At 41.7% G+C, this 24,203-nt stretch overlaps 1 protein-coding gene across 17 annotated transcripts in view; it reads right to left on the bottom strand.

Moving 5' to 3' along the window:
- The window catches only part of FNBP1 (formin binding protein 1), a 98,550-nt gene that overhangs the window by 56,783 nt on the left and 17,564 nt on the right, over window positions 1-24,203 (bottom strand). For all 17 annotated transcript variants that reach the window (XR_003994486.1, XM_030507080.1, XM_030507081.1 and 14 more), the window contains exons 2-4: window positions 10,066-10,181; window positions 6,075-6,131; window positions 3,381-3,528 (exon numbers count right to left, since the gene is read on the bottom strand). Coding sequence is in view for 16 of the 17 variants with exons in the window: in XM_030507080.1 (XP_030362940.1) it covers window positions 3,381-3,528; window positions 6,075-6,131; window positions 10,066-10,181 (321 nt within the window). In the remaining variant the exon portion in view is untranslated. The remainder of the gene's footprint in view (window positions 1-3,380; window positions 3,529-6,074; window positions 6,132-10,065; window positions 10,182-24,203) is intronic.

The raw sequence follows: 24,203 nt of genomic DNA, 5'->3' as shown, positions 1-24,203 counted from the left end.
GTCATGAAGAATGGCCACAGAAGCAAGTTCTTTCCCTGAACTGCTCTGAGACACAATCCCCAACTCATTTGAGTGGCTTGGTGTTGGAGGTCTTCAGGCAGTGAAGGGGAATTCGGTCACATGTATCTGGCCTCAATAACCTCAAAAGGAAGGTGGATGGGGCATGACCTTCACACATAGCATAGAACTGAAATTTCAGCTTTGAAGCAGCTAGCAAGATTCTGGCTGAAGATGAGAATCACTCACATGAGAGCACGGACACACTAAGATCATGAGCATACAAGAAGTTGAAGTGAGAAATGGTACTATGAAGAGTTTCACTTCACTGGAGAGCTGGGAAGAACTGAAACAGCATGAGCAGTTCTCCTCACATGAACATACACTGTGTGTGAAAAGCAGGCAGGGTGTACACCTAACTTCAGTGGGTGCAAAGCAGCTCCTCTGGTAGGGTGACAAAATCAGTGAGGGCTACTGGTTTAATGCACTGATTCACCTTTCTTGCTAAAGATATTGAAGTTTCACAAGAAGTCTTTACCTGATTTTTCTTACTGCTTTCTGATGATCAAACCCCATCATATAACAAAGTACATGATCTGTAAAAACATAAAGACAACCCAGAACTCTACTAAGCTCCAAAACCAGGACAGAGGAGGTATGTGCCTTTTGAGCAGCACCAAACCACAGTGAATTTGCAAATCATCCCACCAGTCCAACCTCCAGATTGTCCTGGTTTTCATTAGTTGTTTCTTCCCTTATTTTCACCCTTAACAGCTATCTTATATGGAGAAACACGACATAGGCAGCCATCAAGTACAGCTTTCACAATATGTAAACCCCACATACATAAAAACTGCACGCCAAATTAATTTTATCTAGCATAAAACCATTGCAAGGCTTCACAAACTATCAAGTTCTGCGCTGCTTACACACTACAGGCTTGTACTTGTCAAGGGAAAACAAAGAAATGTGATTTATTGTTGTGCAACCCCAATCATCTGCTAGTGTAATTCCACTTTAATCAGAGCTAAATGAGCATGAAAACAGAGTAATGCAGGCATGCATCAGCCCCCACGTGTTTAAATCACCACCCTCATCCCTCATGACTATTAAATACACAATTCCTGTTGCATATCAAAGGGGTTTCCTTTGGAAACAGAAGCTTTCAAGGCCAATATATTTGCCTGACCTTACAGCCTTTCTGCTGTACTTGAGTTCATCTTTCACACATTTACACTTATGACACCTCTGTGTATCACTTCCACCTTTCAGATGGGAAATTACAATAAAAAGGGCAAGGGTGATCTGTCTATATTAGTCATACTGAAATCACTGGAAATTTGTACCATTTTACAGGTATCTGGACACCTGAATGACTTAAATTCTACAAGACTGTGGACAAGAATGTGGGTTTCCCAATTCCTATGTGTGGCCATAGCCCCAGAATTGATCATCTTTTCTTACAGCAACTTGGTGAACTCTGTAGTGTTAGGTTAATGGTTGGACTCAATCTTAAAGGTCTTTTCCAACCTAAATGATCCTGTGAACTTGTAGCACAACAACAGCTGATGACAGATCAAGCAGCAAGCATGAGAAATGTGCCAGCAAAATTGCTGGAAATACCAAACCAGTCATCAACTCGTATCATAAAAGGTTTTGCCAACACATCAGCCCTGTGTGATATTTACACAGCCACCACCTTCCCCTCCTGCAGATCCCAGCATGACTGACACGTTTGTGTTTCACAGCCTGAAGTGAGAGAGGCTGTGCATGAAAAATGCCTGAAGGAGGAAGCAGTTTCCTTTTCAACGCCATTCGCTCATAAATGAGAAATCTACAGGAATCAGACAAGGATTTGTAATTTATAAAGCTTTGATTCGTGTTACAAGAACAAAACAAGCAACCATGAGTGACAACTGTTTTCTGTTAAAGGCGGAGAATTATCAGCAACAGCAGGTAATACACTGTCGGTTTGTTTTTGCTGTTCCCATGCTGATATCACTCAACCTATATTAAAACAATTTTCCTGTCACTCACCCATTACTTATGAGCCATACTTACTACAATAGTGTACAAACAAAACCAAAAAGCAATAGTTACTATTCGTGTTTACTTTACAAGAGAGACATTTGAAGTGCAATAAAAGAGGACTTGCTAACAGGTAATCTAAGCACCTTATACACCCATGTAATTGAAAAATTAGGTAAAAAGCTTACAAGTGACAAAAAAATGCCATACTAGAATGCTTCTTTTTGCTTTGCTTATTGTACAGAGTCCATGCTGAATAAAAGGTCATAGAAGTGGCTAAGAAAACATTCTCATCACAGCTATACGTAAAATATTCTTTTACGCTGCTGCCAAATCATGTCCCAGAAAGATTACACACCATTCTGCAAATTAAAGGTGTGTCTCTATGTTCTATTGCTTTGTTGACAGACTTACCAGCTTAATATTATACTCAGGAAAAAAGGGCAATTTCCAGGACTCTGGTCCTGCACAGCACTTCAACACAAGCTTAACCTTTAGTGGGACTATAATGCTAAATGCTTAAGTTTTGCTAGACTGAGCATGAGTACTTCTGCACTTTCCATAAGGACCAACAGTTTGGAAATTAAATACAGTGCTCTGATGCTCCCTTGCCTCGTTGCACTTTGTCATTTTATACCTGCATTACAAGTATTTGTAACATTAATGCTTAGATTCACTATTTTATCCCAGGGATAAAAGGGTTCAAGGCAAGGAAGGAAAATCACATCTCAACTATATGCCTCTTAGAGCTGGTGACATGCAAATTTATCAGCTTTGAACATTTACTGTAGCAGGCACATAGGTACCTAAAGTGCTAACTAAAATTGAGTACTAACATAAAGATCCTAATTCTACTAGTCTTGAAGGACAACAGGTTGAAAACCCAATTCCCCACCATCACAGAACACACCAGACCCCATATTTCTCATTAGAACCATTTTTTAGGAAGCTCTGTTAAACTAGATCTGGCTGAGAAGCAGGAAAATGTGACCCAAAATCCTAATAATTCGTTCAATCCATCTCAGTCAGAGTTTCTCTGTTTATTTCAGGCTTTACACAGTGCTGCTGGACTCTCCCCTAAGCAAGCTTTTGGCTAACAGAGCCTTAAGCACAGATGGGTCTCAGCTTATTTAGCAGGGATTCTCCTGAAGGCATTGCTGTCTGATTTTATGTTTGATTCAAATGGTTCAGTGACTTGGCCAGGGCACGTAACCCACTTTTTTAACGCTTGGTTCATTAGCAAAGCTCCTGTTTAATGACCTAAAACACATTTTGCTTAACATTGAACTCCCCTACCACTAATTATCTGTCTTAAAAGAGCAATGAATTGTGAATAATAAAAACCGATCCGTTACCGATTTCCTCTCTTGCTTCAGCTCCTGCACATAGCGCGTTAGCTCTCCAGTGATAAGAGAGGTCATGTTCTCTGAGATGACCTCATGCTGTCCAGCATAGTCATTCATTTCATTTAAAGTGGCTAGGAAGGCTCTAGCTGATGTGTACCTGCAGAGGACAAAAAACACATTTTGCTTTTAGTCCCTTTCTTTTCAGAAAGACACACTGCAAAGGGAGGCTGAATCCTCCTTAAGCAGTTAGTATTGCTACGTGAGACTGAATATGAGTTAACATATTCACTTGAAGGAATTTCTCAAACACAAGCCTATTGCACACTCTGACAGTAGTCTGATAAATCTACCTTGATTTAGACAGTTTGACATTAGCTCTTGGAATATCACAGTTTTAGAGCGCTAGGGTTTTTAATCAGCACAGCTCAGGAACTTCACTATTCTCATCTCTATTCACCAAGCATCTCTAGCTATACTCTTTCAAGTCCTATAACTCACTGCACAGTCATCAGTACACCCTACCTGGCAAATCCTGGCTTAAGCAACCATCTTTTTGGCTAGCATAGAGCAGAAAATAAGACTTTGGATAGTGCAAATTGGATTTAAACCAGCTATAGTTTATAAAGCTTTCAAAACCTGAGTTTACTAACCAGGTGTTCAATGTCAACTCATGTTTTTAGTACCTTCCATCACAAGGTTTATTTTTCATATAAAATAATCTCCCATACAATGTTCCATGTGTTATTAAGAGGAAGAAACGAACATCTGTGCACACAATTTCAAAACAGCAGATTATGTCACTAGCATATCCAGCACAGCACCAACAGAGCTGCATTTAAATACCCCAGCTGGCTGTGCTGGTCAGCTGGAGAACAGCAGCTCTGAAGCACTGCTCTTGTATGTGCTAAAAAACCCCACCCTGTTAACATTAAATGGTCTGCACTGACAGCATCACCTGAAGGTGAAAAAGCAAAGCAAAGAGGGAGAGATTTAGAGCAAAGAGGGGAGTGGTACATGTAGGGATGAAAAAGGCATCAAAGAAACTGAAAAAGGAGACTAAAACTATAGTCCAGTAGAAGCAGACACATGCACAGTGGTGCCTTGAAAGAAATCCCAGTTGCAAAAGACAAAGGATCAAAGCCACAGAACCAGACTGGCAATAGGCTTGAGCACTGATCATTTTTATAAGGGCTGTCTCGAAGCAGTGTCCAAGGCACCCAAAGGTCGCGTGACAAACCCCAGACATTGTTTAGAGACATGAGGAAACTATAGTGAGGTGAACATGATACTTAAAAGGGCAAAGGATACACAGGATCTTCTGTGCCACATCATATGAATCATTTAACTCCAATATCCTTTTCCAGCAATGAAAGGTGTGTCAAAATTCGTTGTAGCAAACTCCAAATACCCATTTATGGTAGAGCTACCCAAGGGTAGATTTATTGCTAACCCCAGGTACAGACCAAAAGAACCACTGTGCTGGGAACATAACCTTCCTTGTGTAAATATCAGTATCTCAGGAAACAATAGCATAAATAACTGATTCCCAAACAACGTTACTAAAAATAAACTAAAAGGAGAATGAAAGGGCTGTTATCTCTGTTAATAGGAGCTACCAGAGTAGCTGTATACAGCAGCTTGGGGGGCTGACCCCAAAATCTAAATTAACATAATCCTACAGTTGGACCCATATCCAAACTCCTATGTTTGCAATGTTTCAAATGTCAAGGTCAAGGGTTTGAGTCTGCTGCTGGTCTCTCCAGAGGCAGAGCTGCCTCCTGCAACACAAGGCTGCAGGCTTGGACTCTGGGATGGCTTTGTTCAGAGCCGATGCGTTACAAAACACTGGCAGTGAGAAACTTCAGAGAGCTCTCAGGAAAAAAGTTCTTGCTCTGGTTTATAGCCAGACATAGTCTGTTGGAAAGCTCATCCTCTAGAAACTGCTCTCTGAAGAGTATCTTTAATCTCCTCAAAGGTGGGAATGTTCTTAGCAACATGGGTCTATCATCCCCTGTATCCATGCCCGCAGTGTTGCTCTGTAGAGCTGTGCTTTGATGCTGCAGTCACTATCTGTGAGCACATTAGTCCTCTGGCACCAGGGAGAGAGTCTCTAAGTACACAAATCAACAGCAGACAGCTGAGGCCATGCAGCATCCTCCAACTGCAGCAAGTCCTGCACTGATCCATCCCAGGATACTGGGAGTACAAACTACATCCTTCACCTTACTCTTCAAGAACCACTGGTTTCTCCATGCTGTTATAAGATTACCCCTTTAGTAAGTTACTAGCCTGTGTTGCCAGTCCATTTGAGTAATTTAATACTCACACAGACTGCTTACGTTTCATGCTAAATTTAACAACTGCTTCTGTTCCTGCTGAAAGTAGTTAAGAGTTTGGTCATTCAATTCAAAGAGCCAGGATCATACAGGCTGACAAAGTTAAGGTAAATGGGAAAAATAAAGCAAAAAGAAACTAAACCAGACATCCAGAACCCATAGCATACAGAGGGAATTGAGTAGTTACAGACCAAATCCAGACTTTGAAAATCCACTCCTTAGTATCCACCATAAAAGTCTGTATCTATGATTTCTACACTCTTGAGTTTAAAATCTTTCATTTACAAGCCAAATCCTAGTTGGTAACCCAAACTTTTTCCCTTCCTGCATCAATACATGCTCACCCAGCAGTAAATCATGAACATACCTGTATTCCTCCTCCTCTTTGGAGTTCTTTTTGGGTTGGTATTTCTTCGAAAGATTCCTATAATTAAAAATACATACATAAAAAATTAAAGTCTCCTTTAAATTACCTGGATAACCTTTGCATTCACACACATGCTGCGGGGCTGCAGTTTTTATTTGCAGTGACGAGACACCTTTTCAGAGCTATGACTGTACTTAGGCATTGATTGTGTTGCTGTAGCAATTCAAGAACAGGCCACACAGTGCTTCAGACTCTCTAACTGCAAAAAGCAGCAGATTCTGAACCGAAGTTCCTAAACTAAGGTCATGAAGATGATACACCTGAGTTCTGGTTCTGCTGATGCATAAGCCTCCTTCACCTGATTTAAAGGAGAGAGCCTTTTCCAGAGAAAACACTGGTCCTCAGCTACAGAGACATGCTTTACAGACTGCACCCAGCAGAAGGTGCTACTCCATATCTAAAGGTCTGCCAGCCCATCAGTGTGATCTGCAGCAGCACATGACATGGCCAGGCACATCTGCCCCTTTTTAGCAGGATGCTTCCAAGGAAGCTTCCTTCATAAACCTGTGGGAAGCTGAAATGACGAAAGAGGAATCATTTTATGCTTATCAACTGATACTGGGAGAAATGTGCAACTTGATTATCGCAATTAGCACAGGTGATTGCATCTCTCATTACACTTATAGTTTGTTGCAGCAATTAATAACAACATACAAGTGGTATTGATGGAATCATCCAGAGGACTACTGAGTTTCAATGCCCTGTCTGTGCCAAACTCTTTGGAGGACTCCCAGAACACATCCAGTTAAGAAGAAATTGCTTTATCAGAGGTGTAACCTGCTCCCTGGTTTTACTGCTAACTGGGACAAAGCAAGGCCTTTCTTATTCCTTTTGTGATCCCTAAGGAATTAAGGAGCATCTGCCCAAACAGCAGTAGCCAGAACACTGGCAGATTTGTTACAGACAAACATGCTTTTCTCAAAATTTAAGTATCCCTACTGGAAGGGATCCAAATGAGCATCTCCTTTCCAGTCCCTGCCTTCTCTGAAAAGAGAATCCTCTGAAACAACAGGCTTGTCTCTAGTTTTACACACAGCAGCTTCAACTAAACAATACCAGCATGAGAAGAACTCTGCAAACTGTTCTGCATGATTACATGAAGTCTTACAGCACTCTTCATGTGCCATGGGAATGCCTCCCTCCACACACCTGCTTCCAGAGGAAAGGAAAAACCACAAAAAACCAAGCACAGAAGACTAGACTAGTACTGCATTTTCACACACACTCAAAAGGCTCCTCTCCCTGCACTGTCACATTGCCCAATTAATTCTGACAGACACAGCTACTGTCATCTTCTGACTCTTTAAAGGTGTAGAAATGGGGCAAAACAAACCCAGGCAGTATGATTTCACAGAAAAAAATATCCTGAAAGCAACAAGGATTAGTATCTGGGTGAAACATTATTTTCTAAGTACTTTATAAAACACAAAATACACAGTCTATATATTTGAGTTAATCCCCCTCCTTTACTCCCTTCTATATAAACGATTATATTATTTCTTTGACATCTTCCTCTTTGTCTCGCATTTCTCATCCATCAGAGGTTCCTGATTCTCAGGTTATCCTGATACCTTACACATTTTTTTCTCCCATCTTCCTCAAGGCCATCTATCCATCACAACCAGTGCTGATTGTTAACGGTACAAGACATGACAGTGCAGGCACAATGTGTAAGGGACACCTGGGAGTTTCTTCCACTGATGTAACCAGATAAATTTTATGCATCCTGCAATAATGTAGATCTAACTTAATACTTCCAAAAGGAAATATTACATCTATATCTGTAGAATTATAAGGAGGAAGGAAAAAACCATTTTTAAATAGAAGCCAATTAAACGTCAGCAGATGACCAGGCTGAGATGCAGACAGGAAGGACAGCTAGCTAGGGAGCCCAGATGCCAAACACAAGTTTCACAGAAGAAAATAAAGTTCAGCAGCTTTATTTACACTGTAAATAAGACCATGTCCACAGGAGTATCTTGTGTTATCCTTTTTTAGAGTACGTCTGCGTGTTACGATGCGTTGTGATACGCTGCAGCCCTCTGCCATCGAAAGAAAGGTTTGCACCAGCCTTGAGGACACTTATTAAAAGCAGATGCATGATTTTATTTGTTGGTTTTGATGTTAAGCACTGGTTTATCTCAACATTTGACAGGTCTACATTTTTGTTCTTTTCTTTTATACCTCTAACTTCCTAGTTGACTCCAAACAGAACTTGGTTTAAGAACTCTCCAGGGATGAAGGATTTGTCCTCAAATCATATCTTGGGTGGTTACAAATGCAGCTATGTGTGGGGAATTAAAAATACAGAGAGAAGAAACAAATCAACCGAGTTTGGTTTGGAAGTCTAGGACTGAATAAGAAGTAAAACTTGGGAGTTCAAGAGTTTCTTGACAGGCCTAGGTACAACTATCAGGTAAAAACATTGTTTGAGTGTTTATTTTCATATCTATGCTCTTTACACCTGAGATTTGTCATCCTAAGAAATGCAGTGAGTCTAGTGTGTGATTCCTCGTGACTAGGCCTGCTCACACAGATACTCTGCTGGGGCTTCCCAGTCCAGTCATATTCTCTTTCTTCCAGCTCATTTTGCCTCTGTAATTCAATCTCTTCTCATCTCCATAGGATGTGAGCAATTTGTTCCTGCACAAGTCATTTTCTATTTCCTGCTTGTCTATAGCACAAACCCTGGGGAATCCTTGTGGCATTCCCCTGAGAAAGCACATAACCATGAAGGCAGGGGGTTATCAACTATGAGCTCCTTGAAAATAACAGACCATTGTGCATCTCAGACCCATTCCAACACAAGCATCAAAAACTGGTTTGTTTTTCTAATAGACACTGTAGTTTAGACACATACAGATGAGCTAGAACCTCAGCTCTCAATCTAACTACAGACTAGATGGAAGGAGCTCTAATATATATTATCATCATTAAAAAGACATTAGGGGAAAAAAAAAAGTATGGATTTCCTGGAGGAGTTAGGAAGGATGAGTCCTGCACTCCCCTCCCCAGTTAGCTCCACTAAATCCAGTTTATCACCCTGGACACTAGCAGCTGCCAACAATACTGCACCACAGCCCCTCTGGCAGCAGCAGGGCTGCCTGTGTGTTGTACTTCCTTCTAACCCCTCATATCACCTCATTTTTTCTACACTACTGGGAAAAGCAGCGTAAGAGCTACTCCTTGTGGGAGGGTTCTTAGTACCCCTTCCCCATTTACACTGGATCCAACCTCAGGGAATGTGGTTTCTGGATCTGGTTCACATGCAATCTCCTCTACCTACAACCTGATGGTCAAATCAGATGCTCAGAAAGTACCTAGCAGGAATTTCCAGTAATTTGGCTCCTTGACACAAATTCACAGGATCTCTGCTCTGCTCGGGAAACACATTGCAAGAACAGTGGCAAGATTACAGAAGTGTCACAATTCAAACCTAAGGCTGCAACCTGGCTGACCACACAGACAACGTTTCCAAGGGCTGAGACTGACTTTCTGACCTGCAGTTTCTCCAACATGCATTAAAAAAAACCCGTCTTATGAAAAGAAACCCTAAACTTTGCCTTCCAACAAATGATCATTATCCTGCTGAATTCTCAAAGCCTGCACCATTTACACAAAGCAGTCCTAATTTCATGGAAAACATTACAATGCTCTCAATGCCTGAGCCATTAATCGTGCAGAAGTCGTGAGTAAACCCTAGTATGCTACTCAGTCACCTAAATAACCTTTCTTTTTGGAAAGCATAGGATTTTTAGCAGAGATAACAAAACATTATCGTAAATTAACTTTAGCTTTCTATTCTCCATATTAAAGCTATTCTCTAAAAGCCATTATTATAAACCAAACTACCACTGAAACAATGAACTTGCAGATGATTACAGGCTCTGAAGAGATGCAACTCCAAGTCCAGAACTTAATCTCAACTTACCTAAGCTGCTTTGCATAGCTGAGCTCAATCTCTGTTCTTTCTTTCACAAACTTGATGAACTTTTCCAGCACATCAATACCCCATTGCGTGTGTTTTTCTAAGTTGTCAAACTGGTCCTGCAATGAATCAAACAAAACAGTTTAGTCTCGTTGCACACAGAGATAACTAAAAATAATATCCGAAGCGCAGATCACCAAAGAAAGTGTTATTAATATTTTCCATTACCACAGAGAGACATTTCTGTAGCAACATAGGTTTTTAATCAACAGAAACCTGTCTTTTAACATGAAACCAATTCGGTAACATTCTTCATTCCTCCTTTCTGAATCAGTTTCATTTCAGAAGTCCTGGCAATTCTACTGAACACAATCTTCTAATATAAAGACATACTTCAACAAAGGATAAGAAAGAGATACTCCTGCCAGTACTTTCCTTTGAAGAGTTAAAAGAAGTCCCATGAATTCGGGTTCTATTTCTATTAATTCATTCTGATTTTTTGCCTGATTTAGACTCCAGCTTTGGGCATGTTATGTATTTAAAATATCATTCAGAACAGCTAACAATCTTTTTACAGACTTTTTATAGACTGTTTGGCTCTAAAACACAAGACATGCTAACAAATGATGCCACAAAAATGACATTAGCTATGTTTACAGCGAGTTTTCTTGTCTCCCTCCGTTATTATACAGATGCTGCTTTGTTCTTCAAATATTGTTGCCCTCAGAAACGGTCACACATGTTTTCAATAAAACCTTTTTCAAATCAAGAACATTCCACAAGTCAGTTTGGGATTTGCAAATGCCAAGAGAAATTAAGCAACTCTAAATCCAAATTAATTACCCAAGCCAGCTTATTCCTATCTGCAGATTTAACCTAAAATTACTTTCTTCTTTAAGATTTGGTTACTTCAACAGCACTCAAATTCCATAACCATCCAACCCACATGCTATTTCAGAAGTTAATGTTTCTACAACACTTGAAAAATAAGTTTTTTAAAGTGTGATACACTGAATACTCATCCTGACAGAAACACAGCATAAACAAGGTCTTTAATATCAGCCTGACTTATCTGGTAGCCTTTTCCATTAGAGTTCATAGGCAAAATACAGAATAAGCTTGTACATCTGCAGTACAAAGGGTAGGTTTACAACATTCTCCAACAGATTTGGGTCAGATGCTTTGCTGCCATAAGCTCCGACAGAAGTGATGCTTCTTTCTGTCTGCTCAAGGTTTGGTCTTGTGACTTGCAGGCTGCAGAGCTATCATCGGACGCTACCTAAGCCATGCAAACCCACTTCCTTTGATGCAGAGAGCAGAAAAGTAACAGCAAAATACTACAAAGCCTAGTTTATGAATATATTGCTTCTAAGCAAATACCACTTTGTTTTGTAGCATAGCTGGCTCTGACAGTAAGTTAGATCAGCATCAGGAGAGATTCTTCCAGCACTGAACAGTTGTGTGCACAGAAGGCGCTACTTGCTAACAAAACTGCTTTGAGTGTATTTTGAAGGGGAGAATGAAAGACCGTGTTAAGAGGAGGAAATCTGCAAAACCCTGGCAAGAAGCAAGTTAAAACAGCAGGTAATATGCATGGAATAGAAACACAGGGTTTGTATTTGCTCTGGTTTAGCATAAGGTACTCTTTAAACCAATTCAGCCAAACCAGAGCAGGCTTCTATTTAAATTATGTCAGTTTTAGTCAAATAAAGAGGCACTGGGGGCAGAACAGCAGAAGGGCAATAGTATAAAGTTACCAAAAATAGTAAAGAACTTCTCCAGGAACTAAGAAAAAGTGGTAAAGGGTAACTGGAGAAAAAAAGAAAATATTCAAACTACACAACAGCCTGACTTCCAGCAGTACAAACCACCCTTAAACCCATGTAACATCTTTAGCTCAAAAAGAGGATGCACGTATTCTGCAGAAAGGGAAGATGTGAACTAAGCCAGTACATATTTACATAGAGGTAAATCCTTCTTTCAGCCAATTTCACAGCTGGGGAGAATACGAAGATGACATGGGGAACATCACGGACCTGTCCTCCCCCCAGAGGGCTGGGATCAGGAGGGAACACGGTGTGCTGTCTGTGCCAGCAGAGAGGCACCTTCCGCTCTCCTTCAAACACACCACTTCTACCTCTCTCAGATTATGCTGGCGTCAAGAAAGCAGTGCAAACATGGCCTTGTGAAGGTTTCTGATACGGAGGTATTGCAGCTATCCCACACCCTGCTCTTCCACCATTTACATGATTTAACATAAGCACAGGCATATAAAATCAATCCCCCACAAGGCAGGCCATTACTCACAAGTTTACATGCGTTCACACACACTCCCACCTTTGAGAAGGGAAATCGCAGGGAGGGAAATCCACTCCCTAATCCCTGTAAGCAAATTTAACCACCTGCATCAGATAAACCATACTTGTAGCAAGAAACTAACTTGGCATCCTGCTGTAACCCTATCCAAAGAGGAAAGGTCATGGTTTCCCATAGGAAAGAATGCCTTCCAAGGAGATCCTACCCTTCGAGATAACTCAGACTGCTGACTGCACAGGAAGATGGAGCAGGTTCACCCTGGAAAGGCAATCTTGGCAGTGGCTTGTCCAGGCCTCCCCCACCACCATCCCCACCACCTTAACTCAATTCTCAGAGCATCATTTAGATCAGAGTATGAATAAAAACCTGAACATAGCTCCGGGTAGCTGCCTCCGTTTGGTCTGTTATCCCACAGGTGGATCTGCCGGAGTGTCTCAGTGGCCTCACTAGGTCAAGTCTGGCAAAAGAAAACTCCATGATGGGTAGTGCAAAGGCAAATGCACCACAGTGAAGCTGTCAGGCAGACCAAAAGCGTGAAGATACTGACTTTCTATTTATGAAGTGAGCAGAGACACTTGTCCTGCCTCAAGCTGTGACCAGAACACCGACCTCCTCTATCAACCAGCAAGGCAAGGTGAAATTAGCTTTCTGCAGACTTTGCTAAAGAGAAGAGAGATCCTTTTCTGACAACGGAACAGCTTTTGGCCATTTCACTAAGCAGCCAATGCCCCACAACACTGTGTTACACTGGGGTCATGTATTCAAGTATCTGTTCTCTTTTCTGTTCCTCAAGGATGAAAGAAGTCGGTAAAATTGGCAACACCATCACTTGCCAGGTGTGAGATTCCAAAGGAAAGGCATTGCAGCCAGAGGGATCCAGTTAGTTCCTTCCTTGTCTCATGGATCTGCTCAGCAAGCTGAAGGTAGGCAAAGGCTCAGTGTCAAAGCCATGAATCATAGGGATGACAGTGCACAGAATGCTTTGATCCTAAGACACAACCTTTAATTCATGGAATCCCAAAGTCCAGGGATACATGCAATCAATGCAAAACCTTCTAAAGGACTTCTAAAAAGGAGATTTGAGAGTAGTTAACAACATCATGCCTTCAAACAATTAATACTGAGAAGCTTGTTCTTTAAATTGATTTAGCATTTCCAAAGTTCATTACAAAAATGCATTATCTGTGATAATCTGGAATCTGAAGAGTTAAAAAGCCTCAATTATTTCATGGCAAATTTGGTCTAATTTTAGTATCCTTAATGTTATTTTCACCTTTCTCCACAACAGACCACCTCCCACAAAAGATTTCCCAGGAGGATACTGCTAGTAAAGCTCTTCAGAAAATTCCCAAACTTCAGTACTAAGCTTCATTTCAGTTTTCACTAAAAACTCAAATCATTTCATAGCTTAAAAAAAGCTCTTCACAGTAATTAAACAGATCTCATATGGGGGCAATGTCATCAGTAAATTAGCTAATACTTTGGTTAACTTAATGAGAAACTTCTCATTCTCGAACAGTAAAACTCCATGAGTATTTTCAAACATAGAGATCAATGGAGGTATCAGTGTCCCTCTGAAGCCAGGAAAAGCTGGTGGCTGGGGAAGCATGTAACTTCCAGAAAGAAGCAAGAGTGCAGCTTGTGAGCTGTCTTGGCTCTACAACCAGGAGTAGGCTAATGAGAGCAGCACATGGTTCAGCTCAAAGCACGCCAACCCTGCCAGTGACAGATACAGGTTTAGCAGGTAAAGTGTGCCACCAGTCATGTAAGTTTAGTCATGGGCTGGGAGATGGCTCAAGAACCTCCATGAGCTGCTGTTTCACCTTTCAATTCCAATACACATCCTCTGTGTTCATTTTTGCAGCCTCCTTCCAGTTAAGGATAACATTAGGAAACAATGAATTCCACAAGGCTTTAGCATTCCTCAAGAAAAGCAAGAAAACAAGGCAGGAAGCATGACAGAGTGTTCAGTGAGAACACTCCCACCAGACCACAGTGAGGGGTGGAAACAAAAGGTCATTTTGCACCTGTTTTCTCTGAAAAACAACCACCAAAACATGCTCTAGAAGCAATCACTACTCGCCTCTGACTCCAGAGACTGGCTTACAACTAAGAACACTCAAGCAAGATACAGCACTGACCATAAGCCGTGTATCGCAGCAGGCTCCCGCCATAGCTTCACATTATTGTCTACATCCTTTGGCCCTCCAACCTGCCAAATCTCATGTTCTCCCATTTTCATGTCCCCCTCATAGAATACTTAGAGTTGGAAAGGACCTTAAGATCATCTAGTTTCAATCCCTGCCAGGGGCACTTATTGGAATATCAACAGATTAAGCAGCACAGACTTCCAATTGACAACCAAGATGTGCACGTCATTAAACTGCTCATATAGATGTAACTTATTCCTCTCCATCAGATTCCACCGGCTTCCCAATGAGAGCAACACATGCCAGTACAAACACTTCAAGCCTTCCCCAAGTGATGGGGGAGTTTGAACACATGAGCTGACCCACCTGACCTCGCATGGATGGGAAAGCAGAACCTCTGCCACAAGTCATGTGCAACAAACAGATCTTCATATTTGTTCAAAGCTTAACACATTCTTGGGTGTGCACACAAAAACTGAAGCTCCAAAGAACAACTTTAGTCATTAACTTGACTGGCAATTGGACATCCAGGTACCCAGAATGCTTTGGAAGTTTTATCTCCAAGGCAAACCGTGTTTCCAACTTCATTTCTGCTGCCCAAATAACCTCACATTCACGGATTCTTTCTGAAACTGGGCTGCATGCTTGTTACACTGACAATGCTTAAAATGGAAATAGTGCTGCCCATTTGCTTTCCCTCATTTTAACGGCTACTTTAAGCTGTCAAATCCCCTCACTTCTCAACTGTTCTCCTGAAGTCACATTCCCCAGCTATGCAAAGTATTTTGGGAAGAAGAAAGTTAGCCACTAAAGCTTTCTTCCCGTTTCTAAGTCACATAACATGGAGTACAACCAATTATTGAGCAATAAAGAAAGTGTTACTTGTGTGGCCTTTGAAGATCAGCTCAGCGAGAGATTCCTTCCTCTTTCAAGGGTGTTTCCATCTATTGCGAAATAGTTCTGCACAAGGCTCGTTCACATCTAAACGACCTTAATGGGGATGGCACCTAAAATTGCCACCAAGGGGCTCCAGTGTTAACATCTACTGAAATAAAAGGGGTGTCCTCGCTCTTCTCTCAAATTATAGTCTCAGTCTCTGCAGCCAGACATCACTTGCTCGGGTCACTGTTGTCCCGTGTCCAGTAACTGCTTTTCACAGAGACAGACTGATGATGTGGACTCCAGCTCCATCACACAGCTGGGCCAGAAGTCCTGGGATTTCTATTCGGTTTCTAGTGTGAACAGAACATGAGATGCCGGGAGACTTCACTAATTCAATCTGCAGTTTTAATCGGCGTGTCAAACCTGCTCAGATCAGACTTAAGTGGTGGTGTTTACCCTGCAGACACCGGGCTGAACTGTTACCATCACGCTGTCACTCTTCCTGCTGTTTTCACAGGTACATGTGCAGGAGTGTGAAATGAAGAATGCTAATACAGAGACAAGCCATGAAGAAAGACCTTGCTAAAAATTCAGATGCTAATAACAGGAAAAACAAAGCCTTTATATTTAGCATACTCCTCCTATCATTCTAATCCAGCAGCATAATAAAAGACCAATGACTTCAATGTGAAGAACGTTTGGATACTTTCTACTGCCTCATTCTTCCAGGAGTTTGATTCCATTACCTCCCAAAATTACTTGTTTATCCACTGTCCTAAAAACATAAGTAGGAGCAGGGGAATTTAATGCTAATTTTTACCTCTGGTTCATACCTTCTCCTCCCACATCCCACTTGTTTGGGTTTTTTTTAACACTCTTACTCATTTCCATAAGCACAAAGAATTAAAGTGAATATCAAGAATACATCACAGTGTTCAAATTATAATTTTGAATTCCATGGTTTAACAACTTCCAATTATAAAAATAATTAACAAGATGATGAGACCTTCACAGCCTTGGTGAAGTCCCATATGGCACCCCAGTGCTAGCAGAACACAACAGAATCCAGATCACACATCCTCAGAGACCTACAATAAAGCTATATGCAAATGGTGAGTCTTCAGGCAAATTAATAATGAAACAAAATGCATAAAATACAGACTACCACTGCAAGAGCCTTCCAGAAAACAGAGATGAGAAGAAAAAGGAAAGCACTTCAGCCTCTGTTGACTCAGCCAGGACTGATGAGAGACAACTTCCCACACAAAACTGGTCGGCCACAGTCAGTGAAATCCTCTTTAATAGTTAACAACAACTAATCAAACATCTGTGCTAAGTATGTTAAGTATGAAATGGAGTACAGGACACTAACCTTTTGCTTCATGCAGCACAGGCACAGAGGACTAAGAGCACCACAGAAGACACACTGATGGGACAGGGAGACCATCTCCTTTCAGTCTGCATTCAAATGCTACTGTGGCTTCACAGGTTGTTTTCTGAAGCTACTCTTCATTACCACGGTGTATCCGGTTCTCATTTACAAAACTATTTATGATCACATGCATTTTTCATGCAGATCTCCCATTCATCCACGTGTGTCATTTCATTTTACCCTTTAAGTACTAGCATTCTTCCTCACCTTTCACCCTAAACAGGGGTATTTCTGCTTGAGCTGAGTAGTAAATACCCAGGGGAAAAAACCAACATACATTTACTTTCCCACCTCCATTCTCCCTTCATTGCTATCTCTCAAACTCATTTTTCCAGAAAGCCCAAAAGGTTTTTAACTGTCTCTTCCGATTCACCTCTGAACTTGATTTAGTTAGGAGAAAATAGAAACAAAAAATAAGTTTTTGTGCTGCATCTTTAGGCAAGTGAGTGCATTTCAAACTTGGGAGGGAAGGGAAATCCCAGAAATCACAAGTGGAAACTGACTATGTTTTCTGTTGAACTATCTTTTATGTTGCTAAATAAACTCACCTTTAATTGTCCTACTTGTTCCAAACATTATGAATTAAGCAGTTTCTGGTCTATATTTCAGCCTTGAAATGCTTACTCTCTTCAGCCTTTTGCTGAAGCTGAAAAGCAAACTAAGTTCTACTATTTATGCCAATTTTAATTTGGATTTAAAATCAAGTTGCCCCAGTGTAATATCAAGCAAAGGGTAGCAACAGGGAGTAACCCTCCGAATTGCTCGAGAGACCAACCACATTCATCCCCACCCAGAAAACCACCTTCCACAAACTCAAGAGTGACCTCTCCTGCTACTGAAGCAGAAGTGCTGTCTCAGGGACAGGTTTTGGCCATGCCCTGACCCTGCCTTAATGGAAACCTGACTGAAGTCAAACAAGGAGTGCTTCTGGAAGAGGCCAACTGAGCGTATGGCACAGAGACCAGCACTTGGAAAGGAAAATGAACATTACGACCCCACTGAGGCAAGCTCTGGGAGTACAACCAGATCGTCAGGGTTAACAAGGAATAAATTAAATTGCAACATCTAACAAAACGACCCACCTACAGTAAAGCTGCATAAGTACATCCCCCACTTACAACAATGCTGAGCTTGTTTTCACTCTAGTGTAGCTTACAACCTCATATGATGCACAACACCAGACTCTGAAACACGATGGTAGGTTACAGGGAGCACAACAAACAGCAATGCAAAGCCAACTTGAGAGCTTTGAAGGGAGGGAGAGCAACTCCCTCGGCAGCAGCGCAGAGCATCAAATGGGCAACACGATGGGTGAGCAGGAGCACAGCCCAAGCACTCGCCTCCATGACCCATTTTAACACCTATTATGGAAGCCTTGCAAAACCGGACACGTGGTTCACGGGAGGACGCTTCCTTGTGTGAGTACAACCAGTGTCATCAACTGCCAATACACTCACATCATGTCTCAGTATCTAGTTCTCTCTGCTGACAGCTCAAACCATGAACTGAAACTACTCCTTCCTGCAGCAGCCAGAAGCCTCTGAGTCACTGCTGGCCAGCAGTAGGGCTCCAGGAGGAGCAGGTGCTCCTGCAAGAAACCTGCTCTTGGCTCCAGGAGCTGCTCTCACCACCACAGCAAACAGCCTTCCTCACCAGAGCCCAAACTCTCCACCTCTGGATAGTGGTGTCAAACCAAGCCGCCTCCTCCCCCTTAAGCCAGCTGTATTCTACAAAGGATGTGGTAAAGCAGAACTTGTGGTCCCTCTATAGCAACAGGGCAAGTAACAGTGCTAACACAGCAGCCAGGAAGGAAGGTGAGAGAGAGGATGCGGTTGCTGGTACTGCAGCAGCTTAGAAAGATGCTGCAAGAGGTAAGACAACAGAAAGGAATGATTAATTCTGCGGAGTGGAAAAGCAGGAGGATGTGAACAGCTCAGCTGGAGCAGGATGGAGCTGATGAGCAACAAGGGATTAAAAGAAACAGCAGCTGAATCAAAGGATACCGGATAGGTAGGGAAGTAAAGACTGTCTTTTTGCAGACAATAAAGCTAAGGGAAAGCCTGGTTTTCATGGAACAAGGGATATTCTGATGTGAAATTATGTAGGTTACATGCCCTGGATAACACATGTGGAAGAACACAAGTCCATGTAGTACAGAGCATTATATAGGTGCTCTTTTTTATTCAGTTACCTGAAAAGGTCATACAGAGGCACCATCTGCTGTTATCAGTGGCAGATACTTCTAAGAAACTTGTGCTACTTCTCTAGAAAAAGGAAACGTGCATCTTAAAGGTGTCAAAACTTCATGCTTTTGAAAGTGAATATTAGTTTTCTTCAAATAAGGAAAAGGTAAGGCTCAAAAAACATTGTTTGCAATGTCCAAGAATACCTCTCATAGATGGCCATGCTGCAGCAGCAACTCATTTCCTTCAAATAAGATTATACATGTTGAGGTTTGAGGCACTGCGTGACTTCACCACAATGAGAACCATCTGTCATAAGCAGGCCAATAAGCAGTCCATTCAGAAATGAACACTTCTTTTCAAGCATACAATTCTGCTTATAAAATACACTCGAGAAACCCCAGAATGGGACACAGTTTTGTTTCAAAATACACTATAATGTGCAAATTATAACTCAGGATATAAGAAAGCTCCTAAAAAGCAAGATAATAAGAGAGAAACTTCAACTAATGCCAGATGTAAGGTCAGAAATGCCAAAAACTTATTGAAGGGCTGAATGCATTTCAACCTTTTTCTGTACACGTTCAGTTCTTTAAACTGAAGACATACATGCACATGCTGCTTCTCCTTCTGGCAATACTAGTGCAATTCAACTGATTGAACTTATTCGTACCAAGTAGGGGGATAAGCAGCACAATCTAGACCTTAAAATCCAGACTCATTAGCTAAGCAAAGACTCATAAGTACTAAAATCTACTGGGGCCCAGAGAGATGATGCATTTCTACCATTAGCACTAATGATAACCACAAAACTCATTTAAAAAACAAAGCAGCAAAACAAAGCTATGCTAACCTCTTCCTTCTGCTCATCCTGGGGGAGTAGGAATGGGACAAGCATTTGGTTTTGCCGACAGTATCCAGAGCTGCAGATTGAAAGCTGCACCAACCCACAGGGATTCACTGTTCTGTCTGTTATAAATAAGAGCTTTGAAAATGAGCAGATTCTGGTGCATTATCACTCTGCTGCTGGGATGGGATAAATCAGGAGGCACAGCCCAGCTCCAGACCCAAGCTGCCTCCCGTAGGATTTGCAGCATGGTAACAATGCTAAATATATGTTGTTGTTCCAGTAAGGTTTTTCAGTTGATAGTGTTGCAACTTCTCACTGTTCCCCAGCATCATCCCACTTCCCTGATTCAATACACACCCATTCTTGTCCTCTGAAATTATTTGAACAAATGCAATTTTAGAACTAATTCCCAGGAAATCTTTTGGGGCCTGGCTGCATCTCTGGATTAACTGTTGACTGATTTTCACCCTTTTTTTCCATTCAGGCAAAGCTCTCCTTTAATAATACCAGCTGTTAAAACAAAGATCAACAAGATCTCTTGCCCACACAGTTTCCCCTTTGGGCAGCTGTGTACTAATAATTAAAAAGGAACCACAGAGTGTTCCTGGTTATTGCATGGATAACTACAATAGAAAAACAAACAAGCCTCTGATCCATTTAGAAGACAACACACACACACAAAAAAGGCAATTCTGCCCTCTTATCCAAAGCCATACTGAATTACAGCAGTGGAATCTTATCCACAAGAACAATACTTCAAACCGTAGGAGGCTGTGGGAATGTATTTTGGGGAAACTAGCTTTTTGCCCAACTTCTTTGTTAACCAATGTCATACTGGATTTATCCTGTCAAATATCCAAGCTTTTCTATGCTTTCTCAAAGTTGGGCTTGTTCAGCCTGGAGAAGAGAAGGCTCCAGGGAAACCTTAGAGCAGCTCCAGTGCCTAAAGGGGCCAACATAAGAAACCTGGAGAGGAGCTTTGGAAAAGGGCCTGTAGGGACAGGACAAGGGGAATGGCTTTAACCTGCCAGAGGGGAGATTGAGATGAGCTCTGAGGCAGAAGCTCTTCCCTGTGAGGGTGCTGAGGCCCTGGCACAGAGTGCCCAGAGAAGCTGTGGCTGCCCCATCCCTGGCAGTGTTCAAGGCCAGGTTGGACACAGGGGCTTGGAGCAACCTGCTCTAGTGGAAGGTGTCCCTGCCTGTGGCAGGGGGTTGGAACTGGATGAGCTTTAAGGTCCCTTCCAGCACAAACCAGGCTGGGATTCTATCAAAGTGCACTGTTTTGTCGTTACTATCAAACTTTTTCATACACAGCGCAGCTCTAAGCACGCAGCTGGAGTTTAGGAACTCCTTAATTTCAATCCCATTCTGTTGAATTCTTTGAAGGAGCAATATTTGTGTGAGGGGTTTTTTGTCTGGTTTTGAGGGGATTTAATTCAATTATTTGCATATAATCATGATAAAAAAAAAAAATCAGTGACATCATTAAAACTTGCAAAACAAGAGCCTTTGATCTCCCTCTAAGTGTAACCCACATGGGCTACACTTAGAAACCAAAGTAAAAGCCTTGTCAGGTATGTCTGGTATTCTCAAATAGCAGAACTTCTGATCTTCTAATCTCCATTAAACAAATCACTGGTTAGGTGTAGAATTGAGCATGTGTACAAATCTCTTCGCTACACTGATGCAAAGATGTATTTATCTATTTATTAAACAGAACAGCCTTTACTCCTCTGACTCATTTTTGACTCCTTGGGCTGTGAAGCACTGAAACTCCACTACCAAATCCACTGCAGGCACTGTGTCCTCGTGGGAACTTCACGCAGACACCTGGAACAGAAAAACACTGCAAAAGGCACTTGGCTTGAGGTTGCCTCCTGGAATCACTGGAGCAATGGCAATACCCAGGCTCAAAATAAAGCCCCCTCCCAAGCGTGACCAAAGCCCTTCCCTAAAGCTCAAGTGTAAAGTGAAAATCTGTTCCCTCCTCTCTTTTCCAAATTAAATGGAACTAACAGCTGAAAAAGACTAAAGGACTCCTTTGCAGATGGGGTTCAAAGAGCATTTGACTTGAATACCGTGACGTTACACATACAATCCTAGATTTTTTCAAGGGCCACTTCACACTCGGGACCAAATAAGATTACAGCTATGCCTGAAGTATTTCTATCTGCCCCTGCATTCCATTTTTAACCCAGAAATTTTATTAGGTGCTTCTGATCTCCAAGAAATAGTTAAGTTTCCAAAGCAGGAGACTTCTCAGAGAGATGTATACAATTCAGAAAGTCTAATGCAACAGATAGAATGGTGTCATTCTGACTACACAGCATTTTAAATGTCTGCAAACCTAGGCATAAATTCAACTTCAGTTTTTAACCCAAAATTGATAACTTCAAAATTTGTTAACAAACTCTGTTCGAAGTCATTTCGTAATTCAGGAGCATTCACTCATACACTTCACTCCGTGGAGTCAAGCACATTGGCAAAAAAAAAACCCAGATTAATTCTGGAACTAGGCCAGAAATAAGTAAAAAGCTGAAAAAGTTGTAGAGAACATTCCTTAAATCCATCTATTGAGGTTTATCCCACAGCTTTCTATGACAGTGAGACCCAGCTTTCCCTGGAGCTATGACAATGGCAACTAAGACATCCAGCTAACATCCTGTCAAGTATTTTCCTACTACCTATTACTTTCCTCATCTTGGCCTTTCAGCTGATAAACGCTCCAGAACAGGTACTAACCCTGCATACACTTGGTAGAGACAGGCCATTGATTTTGACAACAACAGTTTCAGACTGATCCCCCTCGTATAAAATACTCAATCTTTAAGCTGAATCCTGCCATGCCTCTTCTCTGCAAAACAGACCTGTATGGCCACAGAATTAACCTAGAATTAACAAGCTAAAATATGGTCAAACTAAAATGAATGTGGCAACTGTATCGCTGACACATCTTGCTAGGGAGCAGAAACACCGACCTGTGCAGTACAGCATATACTGCTATCCATAAACAAGGATTCCCTTGGAGGGAGAGAGCATATACTCATATTCATTCACGCATGCTCAGTTCCATTCCATTTCTATACAGTTCATGCTCAGTTAACAACTCCCATTAGTCAGTGTGAACTCACATTAAATCAAAAGTAATCGCATCTCCCCTCACCACATAATCACTGTATAAAGCCTCTCTCAAACTCCAGTGGGTCTCCCCCCTCCTCCCAACAGAAGCCTCTCTTAGTTCTCAGTAATAAGATTGCAGCAAAACCAAATGAATGTGTCAAAGTAGGTGGAAAAAAGAAGGGGAAATATTGTGCAAAATGCTGACCCACCAAAAGCACACAAAGCACTTGTTCAGTAGCCACAAGGAATAATTTAATCTGAGGCAAATTACCAAACAAACATCCATCAATTAAATTACATGCTGGAATACAAGAGAAGGTTCTCCCACACACATTTCAGGTTTGCAGAGCCAATAGAGCAGCACACACGCAGCCCCAGCACAAGGCTCTGTGAACTGTGGTGGAGCCATCCGAGCTGCTCACTCAAGGGTACTCCAGGTTCTCCACAGGGTGAGACAATTACAAGCATCTAAAGAGGTAAATGTAACTCCATCACACTATTCTTCTTGTTTGAATGTTTGTTTGGAGAGAGCATTGTCACTGAGTTTTGTAAAACGGGAAGAAATCTGCATTTCCTACCCTATAAACATGACATTCGTGAAACATACAGAACTAGAATTTCATTATAACACAATTATCTCCACCATCCATAACTTTCAAGTGCCCAACCACCTCATCAGAGAGCATTTGAAGCAAGTCGTAGCAGCAGCAGAGATCTCCCAGCTCTAACAGCAGCCCCGTTGTGCTGAGTGCTGTCTGTACACCCAATAGATCCGAAATAGGGACCAGTTCACAGAGAAACCAGAGACAAGCACAAGACAGCAACTGAGACGTAGTGGTTTGCTGACTCCCACAAAGATGCTGTAGTAAGACCACACTCCAAGCCCCAGCAGACAGAGCTCAAGTTCAGTGTGTTAACCATACTGTGCTAACCAATATAACCCAAAATTACAGTTTCTAGAAAGTAGGGCATCCACTGACTGTACAAAGCTTCCAGCCTGGCTCCCTACACAGCCTCCAGCCTCTCGAAAGAAAACACTCAGAAGATCTTATGGAAATAAAACACAATTACACTCTCTTTTGACCAATACGACTTGGAAACCCAAGCACCAGGAATAAATAATGCTTCATAATGTTTCACCATCCTGGGCAAGAACAACAACATCCTTTGATCCTTTAAGGACTGCTTCTCTCAGCAAGGATATTCTG

Source organism: Strigops habroptila, chromosome 15 (genome assembly GCF_004027225.2).
Source record: "Strigops habroptila isolate Jane chromosome 15, bStrHab1.2.pri, whole genome shotgun sequence".
In the NCBI taxonomy this organism is placed as follows: Eukaryota; Metazoa; Chordata; class Aves; order Psittaciformes; family Psittacidae; genus Strigops; species Strigops habroptila.
Note: the sequence above shows the minus strand (reverse complement) of the source record. Positions and strands in the feature narration are given on the sequence as shown.